This window comes from Siphateles boraxobius, unplaced genomic scaffold, assembly GCF_051911475.1.
Source record: "Siphateles boraxobius isolate OS27281-9 unplaced genomic scaffold, OSU_SipBor_1 66, whole genome shotgun sequence".
Lineage (NCBI taxonomy): Eukaryota > Metazoa > Chordata > Actinopteri > Cypriniformes > Leuciscidae > Siphateles > Siphateles boraxobius.
The window spans coordinates 23,675,001-23,698,691 of NW_027509193.1; the positions used below are offsets into that span (position 1 = coordinate 23,675,001).

At 38.9% G+C, this 23,691-nt stretch overlaps 1 protein-coding gene across 3 annotated transcripts in view; it reads left to right on the forward strand.

Moving 5' to 3' along the window:
• Positions 1 to 22,297, forward strand: part of plekhh3 (pleckstrin homology, MyTH4 and FERM domain containing H3) — a 42,398-nt gene extending 20,101 nt beyond the window's left edge. For 2 of the 3 annotated variants that reach the window (XM_077213119.1, XM_077213120.1), the window contains 11 exons: positions 1,446 to 1,534; positions 3,717 to 3,899; positions 9,571 to 9,728; positions 10,963 to 11,086; positions 12,521 to 12,827; positions 13,640 to 13,847; positions 14,529 to 14,665; positions 15,744 to 15,864; positions 16,344 to 16,775; positions 17,733 to 17,924; positions 19,494 to 22,297. In XM_077213119.1, coding sequence (XP_077069234.1) covers positions 1,446 to 1,534; positions 3,717 to 3,899; positions 9,571 to 9,728; positions 10,963 to 11,086; positions 12,521 to 12,827; positions 13,640 to 13,847; positions 14,529 to 14,665; positions 15,744 to 15,864; positions 16,344 to 16,775; positions 17,733 to 17,924; positions 19,494 to 19,631 — 2,089 coding nt within the window. In that variant the 3' untranslated portion in view covers positions 19,632 to 22,297. The remainder of the gene's footprint in view (positions 1 to 1,445; positions 1,535 to 3,716; positions 3,900 to 9,570; positions 9,729 to 10,962; positions 11,087 to 12,520; positions 12,828 to 13,639; positions 13,848 to 14,528; positions 14,666 to 15,743; positions 15,865 to 16,343; positions 16,776 to 17,732; positions 17,925 to 19,493) is intronic. The other variant, XR_013196824.1, reaches the window with a different exon arrangement.
• The last annotated feature ends 1,394 nt before the right edge of the window (positions 22,298 to 23,691 follow it).

Sequence of the window (23,691 nt, forward strand, 5' to 3'; positions counted from 1 at the left end):
CCGCAGGGATCTACCTCTGCATCTCCATTACACACATACACTTGTAAACAGACCTGTAAATAAATGTACAGAACATCGACATAGTTCAAAATATTCAAAGAACACAAAAATACTCTGATGCACAGCTATCGTCTGTTATCTGTCGAGATTTTAACTTGGTGGTGTGTGCATAAAGTATGATTGTGTGTGAGATTGATCAGAACATTTGCTCTCCCATCAGATCCCATATGTGCACTGGGCCAGTATCCGTCCATCCGATCAGTGATCATATTATCTCTGTTTACAAACCATGTTTTTTCCAGGGCATCAGCAAGAGGAAATTAATTTTCAGGACTCTCAATTTCATTGACATGGCTAATTTGGGTGAGAAACTAGCAAGTCCAAATAATGTCAATTGAAGCTCTCTCTTCAGATAACAGGAGGTTCAGGAATGTCTCGTTTGATTAACCGACTCACTGCCTCATTTAATTCCTCCAAAACAGCCGTGTGTGTGTGTGTGTGTGTGTGTGTGTGTGTGTGTGTGTGTGTGTGTGTGTGTGTGTGTGTTTTAGTCTGTCTGAGTGCCAGTGTTATCAGAGTGATTATCTATCCGTCACTGTCTGCTTCAAGGTGCTTGTACTCCCAGCATTCCTCAAATCATCTATCAGTTGTTAGCTACTGATGTCCTCTGACTAATCTTTTACCTGCTCATTACAAGTTGTTATTCTGCTCTTAACAAGAGTCTTTTAGTCTAAATGTACAGTAGATGCTTGTGGCCTTGATTTTTGTCCATAGTGATTTCTATCCTTTAACCACTACACCACAAAACATTTTACATGGCAGTACCATGGTACTTTAAAACATACCATTATACTGAAAGACTATTCATTAAACATGGTACCACCTCCAAAAAAATAAATTTGAAAACATTGTCCATGGTCCAGTGATGAGGAATGTCTCACTAAGGTCCTTTATAGTATAGCATATTTATTGGAACCCCCACCAATAATATTTTTTGTCCTAAGCCCTGTGAATTTTAATGACAACTATTTTCTTGCCCCTAGACCTCTCTTGTTCTCCTTGTCTCTTCCTAGTTCTCTCTTAGCGTGCGAGTGTCCTTGGCGTCTCTTAGTCACGTTTATTTTCAGTCTTTTCCCTGGCTGCCAGACCGATAAAGCTCTGCTTGCCTGGCCATGGTGGTGGAGGGATGTGCGTGCGTGTGTGTGAGTGTTGTGTTTGTGTGTGAGATGTGAAATGTCTGCATATGCGAAGTGGTTTCATGCTATGTTGGGGTCTGTTTTAGCAGCAGAATTATGATGTTGACCCCAACTTCCCTCAAGGGATGGTGTGTGTGTGTGTGTGTGTGTGTGTGTGTGTTTTGGGGGCCAGGGGAGGGGATTGTACAGTACTTACTGGGTTACAGTAGGCACATTGCTGACATCTATGTTGTGTTCCATTTTGTTCAGTCTGTCAGGAGTTCCTGAGGAGAAGAGAAGTCTCATCATGCAGAAGGGTAAAATGATGATGGACGAAGACCCAGAGGTGCTCGTAAAGGGTGAGAAAGAAATTCTGATAATTAATAATTCTCTTGCACCATAGTTGTCATTATGGCTATAAGACCAAATGTATTTTTTGCATGCATTGGTGCATTTGTGGGTATTAACAATATCCATTTTTAACAACAATTATGGAATCAGATTGATCTGAAGCGTGAAGAGTGCAATTTCGAAGATGGCGTGAAAATCGAAGATTTGAAGATAGCGTGAAGATTGCAATTTCTAAGGTTGAATTGGTTTTAACTTTATGACATTCTGGTAGCTTTATCTGCAGTGAGATTATCTCAAATCTGTCTCACAACTATCTTCCTATAAATCAGAGTGCAGCAGGCTAAACAAATGTACACACACACACACACACACACACACACACACACACACACACACACACACACACACACACACACACACACACACACACACACACACACACACACACACACACACACTCTCACACACACACACACACACACACACACACACACACACACACACACACACACACACACACACACACACACACACACACACACACACACAGACACAGACTCACACACAGACACACACGCACAGACCTTAATTGGGGACATACCATAGATTTCTATTGTTTTTATATAAAGGCATTTATAGGCTAAATTAATATACTGAACAAAATTTTAATTGTTTTAAACATAATCATTATTGGTAATTATCAGGTTTACAGATATTACCATTCAAAAGTCTGGGTCGGTAAGATTTTGTAATGTTTTTGAAAGAAGTCTCTAATGCTAAGGCTGCATTTATTTAACCAAAATTACAATAAAACAAATTTTATAAAAATATTATTATATTAAATATGATTATTTTAAATAAATATTATTACAATTTAAAATAACTGCTTTCTGTGTAAATATAATTTATACATGTGATGGTGATCTGAATTTTCAGCATCATTACTCCAGTCTTCAGTGTCACATGATCCTTCAGAAATAATTCTGATATGATGATTTGCTGCTCAATAAACATTTCTTATTATTATCAATTTTGAAATATAATCGGTTATTGAACACTAATAATCATTATTGTTATTTGATGTGGAAAAAATATTGATCAATCTGACACAAACCCTACCATCAAAACAATTATTATGCATATTTATAAATAGATTTTCGAATGAGTAAGAGTACCCAAATTATGTTTTTGTCATCTTTAGCTCACTTTTGTGTACAGTTTTGTCCCCAATCTATAGGGAAATCCACACACACATGCATCAGTTATAGCTTGCAGTATTATCAGTGACACACAGATTGGCAGACACACTGCACACCAATTGAGACAGTTAGACATTGTTAACCAACACCTAAGTTGCTGTCCACAGGTTTAAGTGTGTGTGTGTTATTCAGAGTTGTCTGTGATCTCAGGGTGTGTAAATGTGAGCACTGTGCAGTATTTGCTGCACTGGAGTGGTAATAATACTTAATCACATGTAATGAGTAATAATAAGCCAGGCAGAGTAATATTAGTGTAGAGGGGTCCAAATACTCCGCCAGCCTGTCTCATGCTGGCCCGTGGAGCTGCTAAATAAGACAGTCTTCCCCCAGTCTGACACACACACACACACATACACACACACACACACACACACACACACACACACACACACACACACACACACACACACACACACACACACACACACACACACACACACACACACACACACACACATTCAACGGGAAAGGTAGCAAGTGCAGTACATCTGCAAGCAGCAGCGGAAAAAGGTAACATGGTCCGGGTGTCATGAGGGTTTCCCCAAAAAAAGCAGTTTTCCCATGAAATGTCTTGATTATTGGCTCTGATACACATTTGCGCATAGCCAACAAACTTGGTTTGAAGGTCTGGAGGGAGATTTTATCCCCAGTGTGACCTTAACACAACCCTTTACTAAGATGGGTGAGCGGTGGTTTGGTACGCTGCTCTCGATTGGATGTGGACGGGCTGGTTTGTGCTGTCATGCCTTTTTCCATGAGCACTCAGACTGACTCTGCACGAGCGCTGTGATGCTCTGGATCTCAAAAAAGTATATTTCAAATTAAACAATTTATTTCTGTTAGGTTTTGAAATGGAGCCCTCATATTCTCAGATTGATCTGTTGGAATATTTATCATGTATAATGTGGGTATTTTTCTCGTTCTTTTTCAGGCTGGCTCCTGCGAGAGGTGCAGGGAGGCTGGCTCCGGCAGAGGAGGTTCTGGTTCGTGTTAACAACCGACTCTCTCGATTACTACAGCGGCTCGGACAGAGATGCTCGCAGACTCGGCACGCTTGTACTCACGTCCCTCTGCTCAGTGCTGTGGCCCGATAAACACACCTACAAACAGACAGGTGACGCACCTGCAAATAAACTGGGACAGTCACAGTCACCATTCCCTTTCATACACTCTCTAAAAATGAGTTGCACAATAACTTGTCACTGGAGCAGTCCCCTTGAAGGGACAACTGTGTGCCTTTCCCTAAATGATACATAGTCGTACCTTAAGGCAGGAACACACCAAGCCGACGGTCGGCCATCAGGCAGTTTTTGTGCCTCGGCCGACTAAGTTTTCTCAGTGTGTTTCGCACCGTCGGCTGAAATTGGTCCTTGTCGGCTTTGTAACAGCCGATTCGACATGTTGAATCTGCGTCAGGCCGTTGGTGAGAGAGAGAACTCTGATTGGCTGTTCAGCTTAGTGAACGAGTCAGTGCACGAGAATAATAGCAAAACAGAGAGCAAAGAAGTCAAAACGGTACAGATAGAAGGCTGCTGTTATGTTACGTCATCTTATATGAGTGTTCCTTGGCAAATATTTAAATATTAACATGAGTGGAGTGGAATAAAGAAAGTGTTTAACAGGATTGATATTCAAAACGGTAAGCACACACTGCTTTGTTTATGGTTTGTGTAACGTTATCTGTAGCCTGCAGCGTCGGTTTCTCTTTTTGAATGTCGAATATAGATGAATATATCTGCAGAAATAGACAGTTGTCTCATTGACACGCAGGCGCAGAGCGCGCATTCTAGCTAACAGTCGGCAGTAGTTCTCTCGGTGTGTTCAAGTACAGATGTTTAACCCGACGCGAGGCGACAACACAGTTGGGTTTCATCAGCGCTAGTTCATCGGCGTCGGCTTGGTGTGTTCCTGCCTTTAAGGGTACAAATTACTTTTCTAAAGTACTAAAAGGCACTTTTAGAGGGTTCACCCAAAAATTAAAATTATCCCTTAATTTATTCACCCTCAGACCATCCTAGGTGTATATGACTTTTTTCTTTCAGCCAAACACAATTGGAGTTATTTTAAAAAATATCCTGTCTCTTTATAATGAGATGGAATGTTACCTTAGATTTTGAAACCCAAAAAAGCACATCATCCATCATAAAAGTAATCCATATCCGTCTTCAGGGGGTTAATAAAGGCCCTCTGAAGCGAAGTGATGTGTTTTTGTAAGAAAAATATCCATATTTATAATATAACTATAATCACTGGCTTGCGTAACGGCCGTACGCGAGTCGAGTTCAGGCAGAAGAATGACCTCTGACCCGACTCATGGCGTATTGACGCATGTGGAAGCATGGAGGATAGAGCAGAACAAAACACCGATGACGAATTAGATGAGAATTTTTCAAGAGAAATGTCAGAGGATTTCGATATAAGAGAAGAGGAGCTTGAGTTTGTTGCACAGCCCAATTTGTTTAATCCGCGAGAGGCGTCTACTCTCACCTAAGCTTACGCTACTCCTACATCCCACATCATACATCGCGTCAGGGATTACTCTTCAGCCGGAAATTGACTCGCATACAGCTATTACCAGAAAGTCAGTGATTATAGTTTATGAAGTTATACATATGGATATTTTTTCTTACAAAAACACACTGCTTCGCTCCAGAAGGCTTTTATTAACACACTGGAACCGGATATGGATTAATTTTATGATGGATGGATGTGCTTTTTTGGTCTTCAAAATCCCATGTACCATTCACTCCCAATATAAAGCTGGGAAGAACCAGGATATTTTTTAATATAACTTTGATTGTGTTAGGCTGGAAGAATAAAGTCATATACACATAGAATGGCTTGAGGGGGAGTTTTTGGATTAACTACCCCTATAAGGGGTAGATAAGGTACAAAGTTGTCTTTTTAAGTGTTTTGCCCTAGTGATAAATGGTACTTATTGCATATTTTCTTTCTGAGTATATGGAAAAATATTTTCTGGTGAACTATTTAGCATTTTGTGGTTTATAAATGTTTTTTTGTTTTTTTTTACATTTTATTTGTGCATCATTTTTACCTTTGAGTATGTCTTTAAAAGAAGGTTAAAAACAACCAATCAGAGCAGTTCTCTCTGTTTACACTGAAAGAGTTTCAAACTAAAAATGCATTCCCTTGTATTCATATCTTCTGAAATGCTGTCATCATTTGGAACAACATTTATCATGCTATTCCAAACCCAAAAGACCTTTTGTTCATCTTCAAAACATAAATAAAAATATTTTAAGTGAAACCTGAAAGGTTTCTGTCCCTCCATTCAAGGTCAAGGTAACAGAATCATCCAAAAGATCCAAAAGGTCATAAAGGCGAAGGACAACTAATCTATATGAATTGAGCAGTTTCATTCGCTTTCAGTCTCGTGAAGAGATATGATCGCTTTATATGAGGACATTTACGTTTTATTTACATCTAAACAATCATCGACACGCATACATAGAGCACGTTACATATGGTAAACATGGAAGCCCATTGGTTATGTGAGAACCAATGTGGTTTGTTTAAGCATGTGACGCACATACAAGTTTCCATGGTTATCATATGTGATGTCCTCTATGTATGCGTGTTTATATGTGAATTAAAGCATATGTTCGTATGTAAACAAAGCCTAAATGTTACAAAATTGTAATTTTTGGGTCATCTATCCATTTAATCCCTTTAAGGTTGTCCTTTACTGTACAATATTCAACATTTTTCAATCTCTCCTCATCCATGTTTGACAAGAAATATTTTTTTGCAGAAATATATTTGCAAAATCGCTTGATACTTTTTGGTATCTCGGTTTGTAAATGGTGTGAACTTGCCTTTTAAAGTCCAGTGTAAGATAAACATAGTATTTCACTCACTATTTTAGGATTTGCCCTCACAATGAAATGCATTTTTTTCAGAGAGAGCAGATCTTTTGGTGAGATCACAGGCACAGAGCAGCCGTGTGACTGCTGATCTCTTTTCAAAATTGGCGTGAAATCTTTCTTGTGGGAAGACTTTGATCACAGAAATGAAATGCAGGATTGTTTGAGAGCAAAAGCGAAATGAAGGCAGACAAATGTCATGCATTGTTGTCTGAGGAGTTGGTAGGCAATGACCAGACAGACTCAAAGACTTAGTCATACTGTAGTGTGTGTGTGTGTGTGTGTGTGTGTGTGTGTGTGTGTGTGTTTTTGTTTTTGTACATATTCAGCTGGATTTCTGAATCACACACACACACGCACACGCACACACAAACTTTCAACCAGCACAGTCCACAAAACTCTAAACTTTTCCCAGATTAACTTTCCTAGATAAAAGTATGTGTGTATATGTCTGAAAGTGTGTGTACAAGGGCAGCAGTTGGTCAGGAGTCATTCATTATCCAGCACAGCGGACAAGATGGAAACGGTTTCTTCTTTTAACAAACAATTCGTCATATAATATCATGTCTAATGGCTTGTCCACATAGTAAAACAGCTCTTTTAAAAAAAAAAATTTCAACTGCTTATATACTTTTTCAAAACTTTACACACAAATCCAAGAATTGCACACACAAAATACAAAATGCCTCACATCTTTTGCAAAATGAAGTACTGCATTCAAAATATCACAAACACATCTCAAAAGCAAACATTTGTCTTACGTTGCAAACATCTTTCTTTTGGATATATCATATACACAAACAGTTATTCAAAACCTAAAGCTCTTCTTTCATGAGCTTCTATGTACATTTCTGTACAAGATTGAAAGTAATTGGCAGAGAGATGTTGAAAAATTCACGGTAAACACAAAAGCAAGATGGATACCAAACTATTTAATTTTTTACAATAAGCGTTTGTGGTTGTGAATACAGTATAACAAAGTCCGAAAAACCTATAACTTGACCTTTGGCCTATTTATAGGCCTATTCTAAAGCCATGATTGGTTGGTGTTAAGTAAAGCAATGAGTGTTTGCACATGTGGGGAGTGTGTGTTAGGCACTGATGAATTACTGTGGCACTTTGATAGGTTGTGTTTGAAAAAGGAAATCAAGTTACTTCCTGTTAAATTTTTGTGTGTTACATGGAGAATTATGTTGTGGTTTGCAAACAGTGTTTTATGAAATTGAAAACTGAGTTGAAGGCTAAGAATTGGCGTATGGTTTTGCAGATTTGGTGTGTGGTTATGGTGTCAGGTTTCAGAAATTGTGTGACAAGTAAGGATTTTGTGTGTAAGCAGTTGAAAAAAACTGTAATGAAAATGTTAATGAGGTACATTTTCATGGCCAAGAAATTCAAGAAATTGAGTTGTTTACAGTGGACAGCGAATATTTTGGCCTGCAAATCTTATAAACACAGTGGTCTTGAAATACCTTGAAATATCAAGGAATTTAACCAAAATTAATTACAGGAAAATTTCTACTGTGAATATACATTGTTCTGCTCTAAAATATTTCATTGGCTATATATTGTGTAGAGCGAAATCTTGCCTAGTCTAGAGAGATTGGTGGTGGGCTTTATGGAGTTTGTAAAGAATTGGTGTGTCTTTTTATATTATTCTCAGTTTTGAACCAATGCTTCATTCTTTTGACTGCCAAAGTTAAAGGTGGGGTATGTGATTTGAAAAACGGCCGGCAGATTTTGAAAATACACAACTCATAAGGTCCTACCTACTTCTCCTCCAACGCTGGCTCTGACTCCACCCATTCGAAAAACATGGACGCGCAATCAAGCACGAGCGAAAACTCAGATGCCTATACATAAATACAATCGCTCACATCAGCTTCCTCCCCAAACAGGTTGTTTAGCTAGCTAGTTCTACATATTGCTGGGCTATAACGTTAGAACAGCTACAATTCTCGTGCGCATATCGTCTGTAAAGACAGTTCCCTGATTAGTAGTAAATACTACAAATTAATCGGCTTCTCACCTGTCAGAAAAAATGCCACAGCCGCATCTGTTGGTAGTCCTTCCTGGTCCTTCAGTTGCCGCCAACGTTGAAAAGCATCGCCTAGAATGACCCTTGTTTTAGACCTTTCTCTTTCGGCCGTTTTGTTCGCAATTGCTCTCTCGAAAATAGATTTCCTTTTCTGTGATGGTGTCTTGTCTGACATTCTCCAAATGAAAGCAACTATACCTTCTCCTTCTCTCTCTCTCTCTCTCTCTCTCTCTCTCTCTCTCTGTACCGGGGCGACTTGCACTTCCTGTGACTGGGTCACGAGCTTTGAGTATGCACACGAACGGGACACGCGCGCGAGGGGGGTGGGGGGAGGGGGGCATGGTAAGACCGTTTGAGTGACGCATTCTCTGTCCAATGATTCTAGACGGTCTTGAAAATGATTGGCTGGAGTTTTTCGAGTCCTGCTTGTCCACAGATGATTAAATTGCTTAATTTTCATTTCAGTGCTTCTAATTTACAGCCAGCAAGTGGGTCAGGAATAGGATTTCAAGTGATTTTGAAAAAATGGTCAAAAAAGAAAATCACATACCCCACCTTTAACAACAAGGGAGAAATTATGTATTAGTAAGATCCTCATAAAAGATCCAGATCTGGCTTTAGGAACATCTAAACACATTTACTGCAGACCAGGCACGTGAAGTATGAAGCTTTCAGAATACTGGAGCTCTAGAACATTTGTCTTTAATTAGAAATAGTATAAGCACATATAAGTTTTATTGCATTTTTTGACTTTTCTTTATGTACATACTCTCATTATTTGTTAGGAGATACTATTTTTGCATTGCACAGCTTCTGTGAACTTTTTTTGAAGAGCAGCACTAAAATATTTGAAATGTGTGTGACAGGTTACTGGAGTCTGACAGTGTATGGCCGCAAGCATTGCTACAGACTATTCACAAAGCACTACAATGAGGCAGTGCACTGGGCGTGTGCCGTGCAGAAAGTCATCGACAGCAAAACGCCGGTGGAGACGCCAACACAGCTCCTCATACGAGACATCGAGGTAAGAGAACACACCTACATAAAGCGATAATAAATAGAGGGATTATAAATGTCAGCTTTGTGTGTATATATATATATATATATATATATATATATATATATATATATTCAGTGTATAAATTCAGTGAAAAAATGTTACATTTTATTAGTTCATTCAGCTTAGCTCCGAAACAGTCCATGGTCAGGATGGCACACATACACAGACACGGTGTGTAAACCGTCTAAACCTCACCCACTGTCATCTCTCAGGCCCAGTATATTATTATTAGTTTGTTGGCTAGGGATTTTACACTTATAGATGTGCTGCTTGGTATTTCGTGTCCCTGGAAATAGTTTTGAAAGCAGCGAGTAGCTCTTCAGAATAACCCTGTTGTTATGATGTAATGCCGGCTCTCTCGGAGAGATCTGTATTAATAGGATGTTAGTTGCTAGCCCACAGAACTCCCTGGAATCCCATTGAGGTTGCACTTAAACAGACATACAGGCGTGAAAACCGCAATGGTTGAAATGTTAAGTGGCCAGACCCCAAAAATGATCTTGCTAATTGCTATATTACTCTTAAAGATAAGTTATGTATGGATATTAAATATTGAAGCAATAAGGCATGGGAGGCTGTGCTATATTCTCAATATAGTCATGACTAAAAGACACTATATTCTTGCCTTATTTAAAAAAAAAAATGAATAGTTAACATGTAAATATAAATATAGAAAATTTAGTTTTGATGAAGATATGGTTCCTGACATGGATACTGTAAAATTGAGTTTACTATACTATTTATACTATTATTTTATGATACTATTTATTTGACTTCTCACAAACACAAACGCAAAGTACATAGTGGTAATGGCAGGATATCTTGTCATGTTTAACTGCTCTTGGGTTGGTTTATCAGGTCTGTTATAAGCAAACATCCCACAACCAACATTAACAGGCCTTATTCACCCTTGAAATGTACACAGCAGCTTTCATTAACACACACATACACAGAGCAGACATTGACCAGGGTCTATAAGCTGAAATTCATTTCCCTTTCCTTCATTTCTCTCATCCGTTTCCCCAAACAAAGCATTTACATTTGAAACATCATTTCATGATCGACCCCATAACAAAGATCTGTTTATGGGGACATAATGGTACACAGAAGATATATCTTTCTTGAGTTTATTTATTTCAAGATGTTTAATTGTCCTTGCATTACTATATGTGTGTTTATGAGCAATGTTTTTGTATAGGAAAATAAATTCAATCCAGAGGTTGTGGAGCACATCTATCAGCATAATCCCATCCTGAGGTACACGCAGAGCCCCCTCTACGCCCCACTGCTGCCTTTCCCCTACGGCAGCTTCCACCACACACGTGAGTCAAACGTTGGCTCTCTTTATTTAACTCTGTCTTCCTATTTCTTTCACTTCATCATAAAATAAAAATGGACAATTCTTGTTTTTTATGGAAAAACATAAACGTCCCCTTCCCCTCGCAAGGCCATCTCCAGCAACCTGTCAATTACATAAGGTTGCAGCGATTAGCAAACAATAAAGATCTACTGATCAAGTAGTTTACTGACGGAAGAACTCAAGTCCAGCCCTGCATTTTTTAGTCTAAGAGAAGCGATTTCACTCAGCTATACACTGATGAGCCAAAACATTAATGACCACCTGGCTAATATTTTGTTGGTCATCTTCGTGCTGTCAAAACAGTGCCGACGAGACTATTGTCAAAACTCTTCAAAACCCTGAAGATGTCCTGTTGTATCCGGCACCAAGACATTAGCAGCAGTTAGACATATGTGCACGTTCATGTGGACGTCAATTTCACATATACCACCTAAACATTGTTGTTGACCAGGTACACCTCTTCATGACAATGTTGTTCCCTGGTGGAAGTGGCCTATTTCAGCAGGAAAATGCACCCTGCCATATGGCACTCATTGTTCAGGAATGGTTTGAGAAACATGATAAAGAGTTCAAGGAGTTGCCCTGGCCTCCCAATTCCCCAGATCTCAATCCAGTTGAGCATTTGTAGGATATGCCAGATCAACAAGTTTGATCCACGTGTGAAATTGACGTCCACATGAATGGCCGGACCCAGGGTTTCCCAGCAGGACATTTCCTTGAGCATCACACTCCCTCCACCGGCTAGTCGTCGTCCCACAGTGCATCCTGGTGCATCACTTCCCCAGGTAAACATATGTACACGGCTGTCCTTGATTTGTCAAAGAAAGCAGGACAGGCAACCTTCTTCCACTGCTCCAAAGTCCAGTTTGTGGTTTGTCGCTCTCGATTGTTGGCTTATTATCTAATCTAACCAGACCGTAATATGTGGTCCTGTTAGGAGATGATCAACGATATTCGCTTTACCTGTGACTGGTCATAATGTTTTGGCTCATCAGTGTATGTCACAATTGAGAAAGACAATCACAATGTCAGTTTCATGCCAACTTTAAGGACGTTTGGCTGTGTAAGCTGTTCTTGACACATTTTGTATCCTCCAAACTCATGAAGTTTATCTATCAAGCTTTCAGCATCTGGCTTAACAAATATAGACTGCCGCTCTGAATGTGCATTAGACTAAGGCTTGATATTCCAGGACATTTATTGCAGTTTTGAGGTAGTTCTGCCTTCCATAAAATGTTTACTTTTTTAAAATAAACTGAATCACATCTGATTTTAAATCTATAGATATTTTTGAAAGTTGAAACACCAAACATTTATTTTGACAGAAAACTGTAGGGAGTCCTTAAAAAGGTTTATATTATCCTACTCGATTTTTTCCTGTCTCTCTTCTTCTTAGATATGGCTGGTAAAGGCTACACATCCGTCCGCGAGGAGGCGGTGAGGCTGTTTAACTGCCTCCAGCAGTTAGAGTCGGCCCGCGAGCCCATTCCTCTCATACAGGGAATCCTCCAGACCTGCCTCGACCTCCGGCCGCTCCGAGATGAACTTTACTGCCAGCTCATCAAACAGACCAGCGTCACCAAATCATGTGTGCAGACGCAGCCAAACCCGCAGCTCAGATACTGGCAGCTGCTCACCTGCATGAGCTGCACCTTCCTGCCCAGCTGCAGCATTCTCAAATACCTGCGCTTTCACCTGAAGAGGTCAGTTACACACGGATAATACAAAACTCTCAGACAGCAGGGCTATTCTGAAGAGTAACATCAACATAACTCCTCTGGATGTGTATGCTCACACACCCACCACAATGTCAAAATGACTTTTTGAAGTTGTGAATTCATAAAATATATTTTTTATATGAAGTTTTATAAGTAAAAAGTAAATTTTATAAGTAAATACAAGTTCAGGTTTTCTACATTAAAATATCACTTTTAATTCAATGTGTTTCTTGCCGTTTTTCTGGCAATTTCTGAATGAAAATTGTTTCTACACCATTTTGTTTTTTCAATGGACCTGGATCTCAACATACACATATAAACATTACCTAGAAGGTAATTTACCTTGAGTATAAAGATGCACAACTGTGGCTGAGTGTGTAGGAAATATGGGCTAATTGACTCTTAAAGTACTGGCAGGCCAGAGGATAGACAGGGGAGAAGGGCAGAAAATAAGAGAATGGCTAAATAAACGAGTGTGCCTTGAGGAAATGGTGTGTTGACCACAGGGCTTTGATTAGAGGCGGCTGGTGTAATGGAGACGGAGGAGTCTCTGTTCTCCTGAGGCCTCCGGACGCGTCCCGCATGTGTTTACTTAACACAATTAGGGCCTACGCCATGCATGTGATTACCAAGTGGCTGACACTTCATATCGCAAATAGACAAACTAAACAGAGAGGCCACACAACTTCCCCCTGATTTTTTTGGAGGGAAATTTTGTGGTTTGTATGTGAAATTCTGTAAATGGTCCCAATAAAGTTTAAAATCTCTTTCTTTTATTATCTTCCCCCATGTATCAGGGTTCAAAGTTTGAGTGCGGACTCAGAGGTGGAGAGCTACGCGTCCTTCATAGCCCAGGCTCTAGAGAAGACACGCGGCCGTGAGTGTGTGCCCTCTTGGGAGGAGATCCAGGGGCTGATGGGAAGGCAGGAGATACTGTGTACTGTGCACTACCCTGGACCAGGCTGTTGCCAGATACCAATCACCTCGCACACTACAGCTAATGAGGTATTACATCAATCGTTTCCTCTACAGCAGGGCTTGGGAACCTTGTGCCGCTCATGTGTCACTATTGGCACACAAAGAAGTAATCCTTAGCATACAAACCTAATAACGAGAGTTTAGTAGTTAAATTTTTTTATTAGTTTTTTATTTTATTTTTTTATTCTCTTTTAGCAGTTATCCTTCCACAAAAATGTATTGATTAATTCATTAATAGAGGTAAATGCATTTTTTGTTGCGTATATTCATTTAAGAAAATATTCGACAATCTTTCTTCAATTGTTTTTTGTGGTCTTAAATTGTTTTTGTCAAAAATGTTACCAACCAACTCCATACCAGGCAACTCTACTACCACAAGTAGAAGTGATATGCTTACTGTACACACATTGTTGCATTTTCAAATAGAAACAAAGCTTTGTGAACTCTTTGACTGTGTTATTTTAACATGGATTTTTCTTTCTTTTTCACTAATTATTAAAATAATTAAATGCTAATAAAAATTGTTTTTACTAATTTAAATAAAGCTGAAAATAAAATTTTAATAAATAAATATATATATATATATATATATATATATATATATATATATATATATATAACAAAATTACCAGAACTTAAATAAAAAAATTAAATAAAAACTTAAAATATACAAATAAAAACTAAAATAACTCTCTTTTTTTTGTCCAGGTTGTGAGGAAGATGGCGGAACGCCTCGGACTTCAGGACAGCCGAAACACATTTGCTCTTTTTGAGCAGAACACATGCTGGGAGAAAGCTATCGGAAGCAGCACCATAATTGCTGATGTCATCACCAGATTTGAAAAGTAACTCAGTCTAAATTTCTTCAATCAGTTATATTATGTGGAATACAACAAATAGCTAAATTTACCAAACCTAAAGTACCACCTCAATACCATAGTTGGACATTGTACTAGGGCATTACAATGTTTTTTTAACATGTACCATGGTAATACTATGGTATTTTTTAAGTACTGTGTAAAGACCATTTTACATGAATATGGTAATCATTCAGTACCATAATATACATCAAGGTACCATGATATTACCGTCCACGATTGCGCCACAGTACAGTACAGTGCAGGTCTGTTTTTTCTTTATCTTTGATTTATTCACTTACCAACACTTTATCACACTTTAACCAACCCACCTGATACACACACACACACAAACTGTGAGAATGGACAAGCAGCTCTTTATTAGTATTCAGTAAGCCAACAGGGATCTCAAGGTGAGACTGATGTCATCGCGTTAACTGATGTGGAAAGCAAACTGAAGGAGAGATAAGCCCAGCCAGCCAGAATTCAAGGCATCAGCTTTATTCTGGGAAGTGTGTTTGTATTTGTCTGTGTGTGTGTGTTTTTGCACGTCTCCGTGCCAACTCTTCCCAGAAGTGGGTTCATGGTCACACGCCTAGTCTTTCTCTCACACTCATCCATGTGTGCAGACACAAACACAAACCCACGCGGGCAAAACTGCACATGTAGCAGGAAAAGCTGAGTGAATCAGGGTGTCATGTGATTGAGAATGATAACTTCGCTCTGTTTGGGTGATTTTAGTCGTGTGTTCAGGGAGCATTTTTAGGGTGCTTGAGAAGGGTTTAAAGGGATAGTTCACCCAAAAACTGAAAATTATGTCATGTACTCACTCCATATTTTGAAGAATTTCAGTAACCGAACAGTTGGTCAGTGGGTTCCATCAACTGTTCGGTCATTTTTCTCAGTATTGTTAAATTAAGCCATTCTTTGTGATGCACGTTGGACCCCTATAGTGTGGTGTGCATTTTTTTTTGTTGTAGCGTACAGAGTTGTATCTATAGTGCAAAATGTATTTCTGATCCATATGCATGTTCCATTAACAAATCTCTGTCTTTCTGTCTTCCAGCTTGTCAGCTAAAGATCCAGACTCTGACTGCCAGTGCCGACTCTGCTTCAAACTCTATTGTCTGTTGGACACCGATAACATCAGTACCGATAGCATTGAGTACCTCTTCTTCTATGAGCAGGTAAAACAACACGAGACAGGCAGGGACGAGCAGAAATGAGAAAGTTGAATAGATTATTAAGTAAAACTATAGGCCGAAAGAGAAGACTAAAAGAGAAATGACCTTCTTGTGGAATTTGTTTTATAAAGACCTAATAATGGATGCCTTCTTCAGATCATTTATATTACAAGCCATTAATTCCTACTGAATAATATAAACAGGGGTAGTGTAACACGACTGCTGCCAACCTAGTTTGGATCTGTCCGCAAACGTCCATTTAAGACTTTTTATATGTGCATAAAACAGCAAAGAGTTCCAGTTCTTCCTTTCTGTTTGTGTTTAATGTTGACTAGTTTCACACTTGTGTGGACAGATGTGTGCTATCGTCTTTATCAGTCGGATGAAAAGCAAACAAGCAAACACAACACACTAGTGAACTCAGTAAACTTTCCCTTGCTTGACTTCCTCCCTCCCTCCCTCCCTCTATCTTTCTGTATCAGTGTCATGAGATGGTAGTGCGTGGGCAGCTGCCAGCCTGTGAAGATGACCTTCTTTCTCTGGCCGCACTGAGACTGCAGTGTCTGCTGGGAGATTTCAGCGCCCTCTCTCCGTACCCACCGTTGGAACAGCTCTTTCCGGCTGAAGTGGTGGAGGCCCGGGCCCTGCTGGCCCCCGTCGATCCCCCTGGCTGCCCCTCCTTCCCCGGGGGTCTGCTGGCTGGGACATTGTGGGGGCACAAGCGACGTCAGGAACAGGACCAAAGACTGCGAGCCAGGCTGAGAGAGGAGGGAGCCGTGGTGATGTCGACCATTTTAGAGCACTGGAAAGCCCTAGTGGGATACAGTCGCAGAGACAGCATGGCCGCCTATCTCACCATCGCCCGGCAGTGGTCAGGGTTTGGCTGCACGCTCTATGAAGTGGACTTCTACATTGTGAGTGGATAATTGTTACTGGTGAAAATTTGGGAATCATTAATTCTTTCCCCACGAGCCACCGTCAGCCGTTTTGATTGTTTTCACAAAATTTGCATGGCCTCCTGAATATTTTGTTGTATGAATATCTGAATATGCAATATATCAAAAGAAAGAACAGACCCTCTTCTTTAAACAAAAAAAAACATTTTTTATTCTAGTTTAATACATTATTTTTCTATCAACACTTGAATGTGGGTATAAGTTACATAAAAAAGCTGCAATTCGAGCAAAAAGCTGAGAAAATAACGTTTTTGTCAAAGACTTGATTGAGAAAGATGATCAAAACATATATGGAGTGGATCAAGTCCATCAACACCCCAAAGCTTGCACAGTCATGTAGCTCATCCTGGGTCGACATTTCATTTCAATAACATTAGGCAGTTTTGATTTATATGCGGTTTAATGTTGATGATCGCGCTATTTTACATATGCATATGCTTACATATGATATTGCTTGTTTCTGCTTCTTATTCGCTTGTTTTGATCATTCAGGAGATTCAGTAGTCTTTCAGAAGATGTGTAATAGCGCCCGCTACCGTATAACAGTGAAAACACAGAAAGCCGGAAATGTCCGTCAATGGCGGGGGAAGCGTTGTCTCATAGTTGACGGACATTTCTGTCAATTGCGGGGAAAGAGTTATGATTCTTTTATGTTTTGTAAAAAATAAGTCTCTTATGCTCACCAGGTCTGCATTAAAAATACAATAAAAACAGTAATATTGTCAAATTCCACACAAATATTTAGCAGCACATCTGTTTTCAACACTGATAATAATCAGAATTGTTTCTTGAGCACCAAATCAGCATGATAGAATGATTTCTCAAGGATCACGTGACATTTTGACTGGTAGTGTAGAAATGGATAATTTTTCCAGAGAATCACAGCTGTGCCTAACAGCCTTGTGTTTCTTGTAGAGCTCGACAGGAAGCTTCTCTCAGAAGTTGTGGCTGGGTGTGGCGGCTTCCTGCGTGTCTCTGTATCGTCAGGGTGAAGCTGAAGCGTTGGAGTCTCTACCGATAGGTCAGATCTGCTCCTATGGCGTCTCTGATAGCAACACATTCAGGATCACTGCTGGAGATCGAGACCTGCTTTTTGAGACCACAAAGGTAAGCGAGCTCGAACTGGTATCGCAATGTTTGTGCTATGGACATGAAATATTCTTCAAAATATGCAACTTGTTGAAAATATTTTTTTTGAAGTGGCTGGAGTTACGATATTAGTCTGTTAAGCAATTAAAACACAACATAACTATGAGCCAGGAATTATGAGCCATACAAGCCAGATATTCCTGCCATAGGTTTACTCTAGCAATAATTTGCAGATGCAACTTGGCCTTCATGTTATCACCATGCGTGATACTGTTAGGCCAAAACACAAGAAATTATAGGGAAGGCATATACCCCTAGCCGAGGCAGAGTGTTAACATGAATCGTGATGCTTTTAGTCCTAAAATAGAATGACGTTGATGTCAAAGGGTTTTTATCATGTATACTTTCCAATACTCGCACAATACAGGTCAGATCAGCTGTGACTTTCAGTGTGCACACATGTAGAAACACTGAGGCAACCAGTTTATCTTCTCCTGATATCAGCTGCAGGCTCACACCCATCCTGTGCCTTCAGTCCTATACGTTTGAACCTGAAGAATCTCTTCAGTTTTCATGCCAAACTACATCTGCCTGCCTCCTGAGTGATGCATGAATGTGTCTGCTAGCTCACACATACAATATTAATAACATCTAGTCATTGACAGTCATCAACCATCGCCCAGAGTTGTTCTGAACCCGAATAACTCTTCAATGTGACAAATTATAAAAGTTAAGATATGACCAATTAAAAGTGAGGACATCTGTCAGTTGCTGTTTGATTTAATTTAAATTCATTTATATAGCACTTTCCACTATATTTACCAAAAATATTGCCGCTTATAAACTTTTTTTTTAAATTATATATATACTGTATTTATTTGTGTATTTTTTAAGATTAATATTTATTTTGTTAGATTTAATTTTAATTTTGTTTTATTTAATGTAGCAATTATATTTAAATACATATTTTTTATTTAATATTTATATGTAATTATGTTAAATGAGTAAAGCATTTAGTTTATGATTGGTTGCCTCTTGCTAAAAAATAGCTTAAACATTCTACCGCATTATTCCACACTACATACAATACCGAATTTTATTAGAAATGAATACTTTAATTCATCAATGATGCAATTTGGTTTCCACAAAAATATTAAGCAGCACAACTGAGTTCAACACTGCTGCTCAAGAAACACATCCGATTATTGTCAAATTATCATATAAGAATGATTTCTGAAGGATCATGTGACACTAAAGACTGGAGTAATGATGCTGAAAATTCAACTTTGCATCACAGGATCTTAAAGTGCAATAATATGTGCGTTTTTTTAAAAACTAATAAATAGAAAAATAAATGCAGTTTTTGGATCATATGAAACTTTTTTCAAAAAAGTCATACTGACCTAAAAACCATGTTAACCCAGGTTTAAGTGTATTGTACAAAGCCTTCTTGAGCATAACAGAGTCATTGTACTAGTGTAAAGTGCATAGCACTGACAAAAATATCTGTAACAAATTTTACAGTGGAAATTTACTAAATCTCTCTCTCTCTCTCTCTCTCTCTCTCTCTCTCTCTCTCTCTCTCAGCTGACTGAGATCATGCAGCTGATGAATGCTTACTTCAGTGCCACCCGTCGCCAGCTAGGCAAAGATGACTGCATCTCCATAGAAACAAACCCTAAGCTCCACCCCTCCCTACTTGAGCTCCCCTCTCACCCGGTGTGAAGAGAGAATGACTCGCTCGCTCGCGCACACACACACGCACACACTGACACTGACTCTGACTGATGTGCATATGCAGTCCTGGCTGATTGCTTCCCTGCGAGGAGCTTTGCAACGAGGACGAACTCCGATGAGACTGAAAGGAGCAGATGCTGTGGAAATGGAAGAGGAGTGGAAGGTGTCCAGGGAGTCACAAACAGGAGAGCATGTTCAGGAACTCAATTGCTACACCGCCAGCCAAATCCAGAAAGGACACGGGGCCCTCAACAGCCCCTGCCACCTGGGAGCGCGCCAAATAGCACACAGAGGAAAATAGCGTGACTTCAGATATCAACAGTGCAAAAAATCATTTTCTTAAGGAGAATTTTGGTCTTGCTTTTTAGTATTTAAATGTTTAAACATCCTTCAGACAACATGAATACACTTAATTTGAAAAATTAAATCAATTTAAATAAAAGTTTTCAAATCAAGTTTTACGTCAACTCATTAAATATTAAGAATCATTTTTAGACCCTCTTTTCAAGGAATTTACCTCGAATTAAGTTCCATTTCTCATCTTGCTTCCCATTATAGTTTAACATGTTTTAGGGATGTTCATATATTTTTTTATTGGAAAACAAGACTAAAATATTTTTCTTTTATTTAAATTTTTTTGCAGCAATGTCTTTGTATTGCACTACAGGAAGACTACACAAACATGCTGCCGTTGCACTCATACATACGCAGTTGCTGCGCTTTAAACGTTCATTTCGAGACTCCTGCCTGGCTCGCTGTTAAACTCATTCATCAAACTCTACATGACTTTGAAATGAAAGCAGGTGGAAGTCACTTTCACACCGACCTTTAGAACTGTCCATTACCGAACTGATGGTGGTGCATGTGTGCGTGAGAGACATATTTGAATATTTTAAGCTGTAGAAACCAAAGGATCCTTAGCTCATCTGAATGATGCAAGTGTATTTGTGAAAAGCTTTGAGCCCGACCTGGTGCTGCTTGACTGTGCTGTTAGCTTACGGTAACTCTGCACTGTTCGCCCTGTAGCCACAACAGCCTCAGATCTTTAGATCTGGTTAAAACCAACTACCTTAGGCACCCTATTGCATCCTCGTACCTGTGAGGGTAAATGACATTTTGACAAAAAAAAAAGACAATTTTGGTTCAAATCAAGCTTCCCAGACCTCTCAAACACTGAAGATAGACAAAAAATCAACACTATTGATATGCAACATTATCATCCCATATTCTAAAGAAATTACAATTCCATTAATAGGGATAGTTCATCCAAAATTTACAATATTGTCATCATTCACTTATGCGCATGTCGTTCCAAAGCTGTATGACGTTCTTTTATCTTGCTGAACACAAAAGAAGACATTATTTTTTTTATTGGTTTTTTTTTTTTTCATTTAATGGAAGTCAACGGGGTCCTAAACGTTATTGTCTGGACCTCATTGACCTTCATTGTATGGACACAAAAAACACTGAGACATTTTTTCAGAATATCTTCATTTGTGTTCCACAGAAGAAAGAAAGTCATACAGGTTTGAAATGACACTAAAGTAAGTAAATGATAACAAAATGGTCATTTTTGGGTGAACTATCCCTTTAAGCCTAACCTGTAGCCTCTGTCTGTTGTGCTATGTTATGAAGCCTTATGTCGGCTTTATGACGGCTCATTGTCTCCTTTAATGTGTGTTAGTTTCTACTAGTTTTATTTATGGCTGTCTGTTGAATACATTGTGTGAAAGTGAGTTTTTTATTGTCCTTTTTACTTTTGTTTTATATATCTTTCATAAAGACCTGTATTTGTATTTTAGTGCTTGCATTGAAATAATTACAAAAGAGCTGATGATGTCATAGGTAAATTATGATGTCATAATGTTTATTTACTTTTTTGGTTATTTGTTTATTTCCCCCCGTCACGAATGACAAATAACTTGATAATAATCAGTTTATTATGTAGATCTAAGAATTTTTGAGATTTTGTCATAACCAAAAAAATGAAGAGTCATTCGCCCTTTTAAAGTCACATGGACCAAATTTCTTGGGGTCTTTTCCTTTGAATGACTGCCGAACTATCACAGTAGCAATAAAACCTGCCCAGTTGTCCTGAGCATGAGCCCATGTTCAGTATGATGCTTCAGGTTGCCTTTGGAGGAGCCACTAGTGCCTGTCAGTCTGTACAATCTTTAATTCACTCATACTCCATAATCAGGCTCAGTGTTTCTGTATTCATAGAGTATTTTGGTTCTGCACTATCTTTGCTCTACAGCAGTTTGTCTGCCTGATTACAAATTTGAAAAAAAGGTTGCCAGCTACTTGAAGTTCAAAGGTGGGGGGCAATCACGTCTTCAATGTTTATATTGTTTAAAGAAGTTTATTTTGCCCAAACCATGTTCCTCCTACAGCCCCTGTGACGGCAGTAGTGGTTGTCACATATGCTTGTCTTCTTTTCATGTCACTCTTTAGCTGCAGGCAGCTCTGACCCAATGTCATACATGTAACAAAACTTGACAAACTCTGATGCTTTGGTTTGTATGCTGCATGGTACCTTTGTTATGTTACATGTGTACTAATCAATTGCACTATTGTTTGTACAGCTAACTTAAATGTGCAATAATGCAAAATGATGAATACTGTATGTAATAAAAAGCAGCACCATTACATCACTTGAGTGTCTGTTATAATATTGGTGGGAATAAAAATCTATATTTACACATATCCTGCAGTGTTTAGCTCCAGTCCTAATTAAACACACCTGAACAGGCTAATCAAGTTCTTCAGGATTACTAGGGCAGGGCAGGTTGGAGCCAAACTTGGGATAGTTCACCTAAAAATGAAAATTCTGCTATAATTTACTCAAACTGTTCCAAACCTGTAAGAATTTCTTTCTTATGCTAAAAACACAAAAGAAGATATTTTGAAGCATGCCAGAAACCAAACTGTTAATGAGCTCCATTGATTTCCGTCGTTTTTTTTTACTCTCCATACCGTTTAACGGCATTCTTCAAAATAACTGCTTTTGTGTTCAGCAGAAGAAAGAAATTTGCAAAGGTTTGGAACAACTTGAAGGTGAGGAAACAATGACAATTTTCATTTTTGGGTGAAATATCCCTTTAAAGGGTTAGTTCACCCAAAAATGAAAATTCTGTCAGTATTTACTCACCCTCATGTCGTTCCAACCCCGTAAGACCTTCGTTCATCTTCGGAACACGAATTAAGATATTTTTGATGAAATCTGAGAGCTGGATCACTCCTCCATAGGCTTCAAAAGGATTGAAACTTGCTGGCCTCGAAAAGTTATTAAAGACATTGTTAAAATAGTCCAAGTGACTACAGTGGCCGAATCTTAAGTTTATCAAGCGACGAGAATACTTTTTGTGCGCAAAAACAGACAAAAATAGCGACTTTATTTCAACTATACATTTCCTTCTCTGTTGGCCTCTAGTCAGTTAAACTAATGTAATTGCGTAGAGCTACGTCACACGTAGGCTCACTATTGGCCGACGCTGGTCATGTGTGTGATGCGTGTGACGTACTACAACAGAAGCGTTATGCTATTACACTAGTGAACTGACTCGAGGCCCACAGAGAAGGACATGAATAGTTGAAATAAAGTCGTTATTTTTGTTTTTTTGCGCACAAAAAGTATTCTCGTTTGATAAACTTAAGATTGAGCCACTGTAGTCACTTGGACTATTTTAACGATGTCTGTAATAACTTTTCGGGGCCTGCAAGTTCAATCCCTTAAGAAGCCTATGGAGGAGTGATCCAGCTCTCAGATTTCTTCAAAAATATCTTAATTCGTTTTCCGAAGATGAACGAAGGTCTTACGGGGTTGGAACAACATGAGGGTGAGTAATTACTGACAGAATTTAATGTTTGGGTGAACTAACCCTTTAAGGAGCAAGATTGGATTCAGTATGTCCTTGATTCAGTTTATCAGTATCCATCAGCTGGTTAGGTCAAGAGATGAAGACCAGTTATCAGAGGTAATAATCTGTTGTGAGTGATTCTGACATGACTGCAGATGGTCTGTTAGTAATCAACACAAATGGAAATG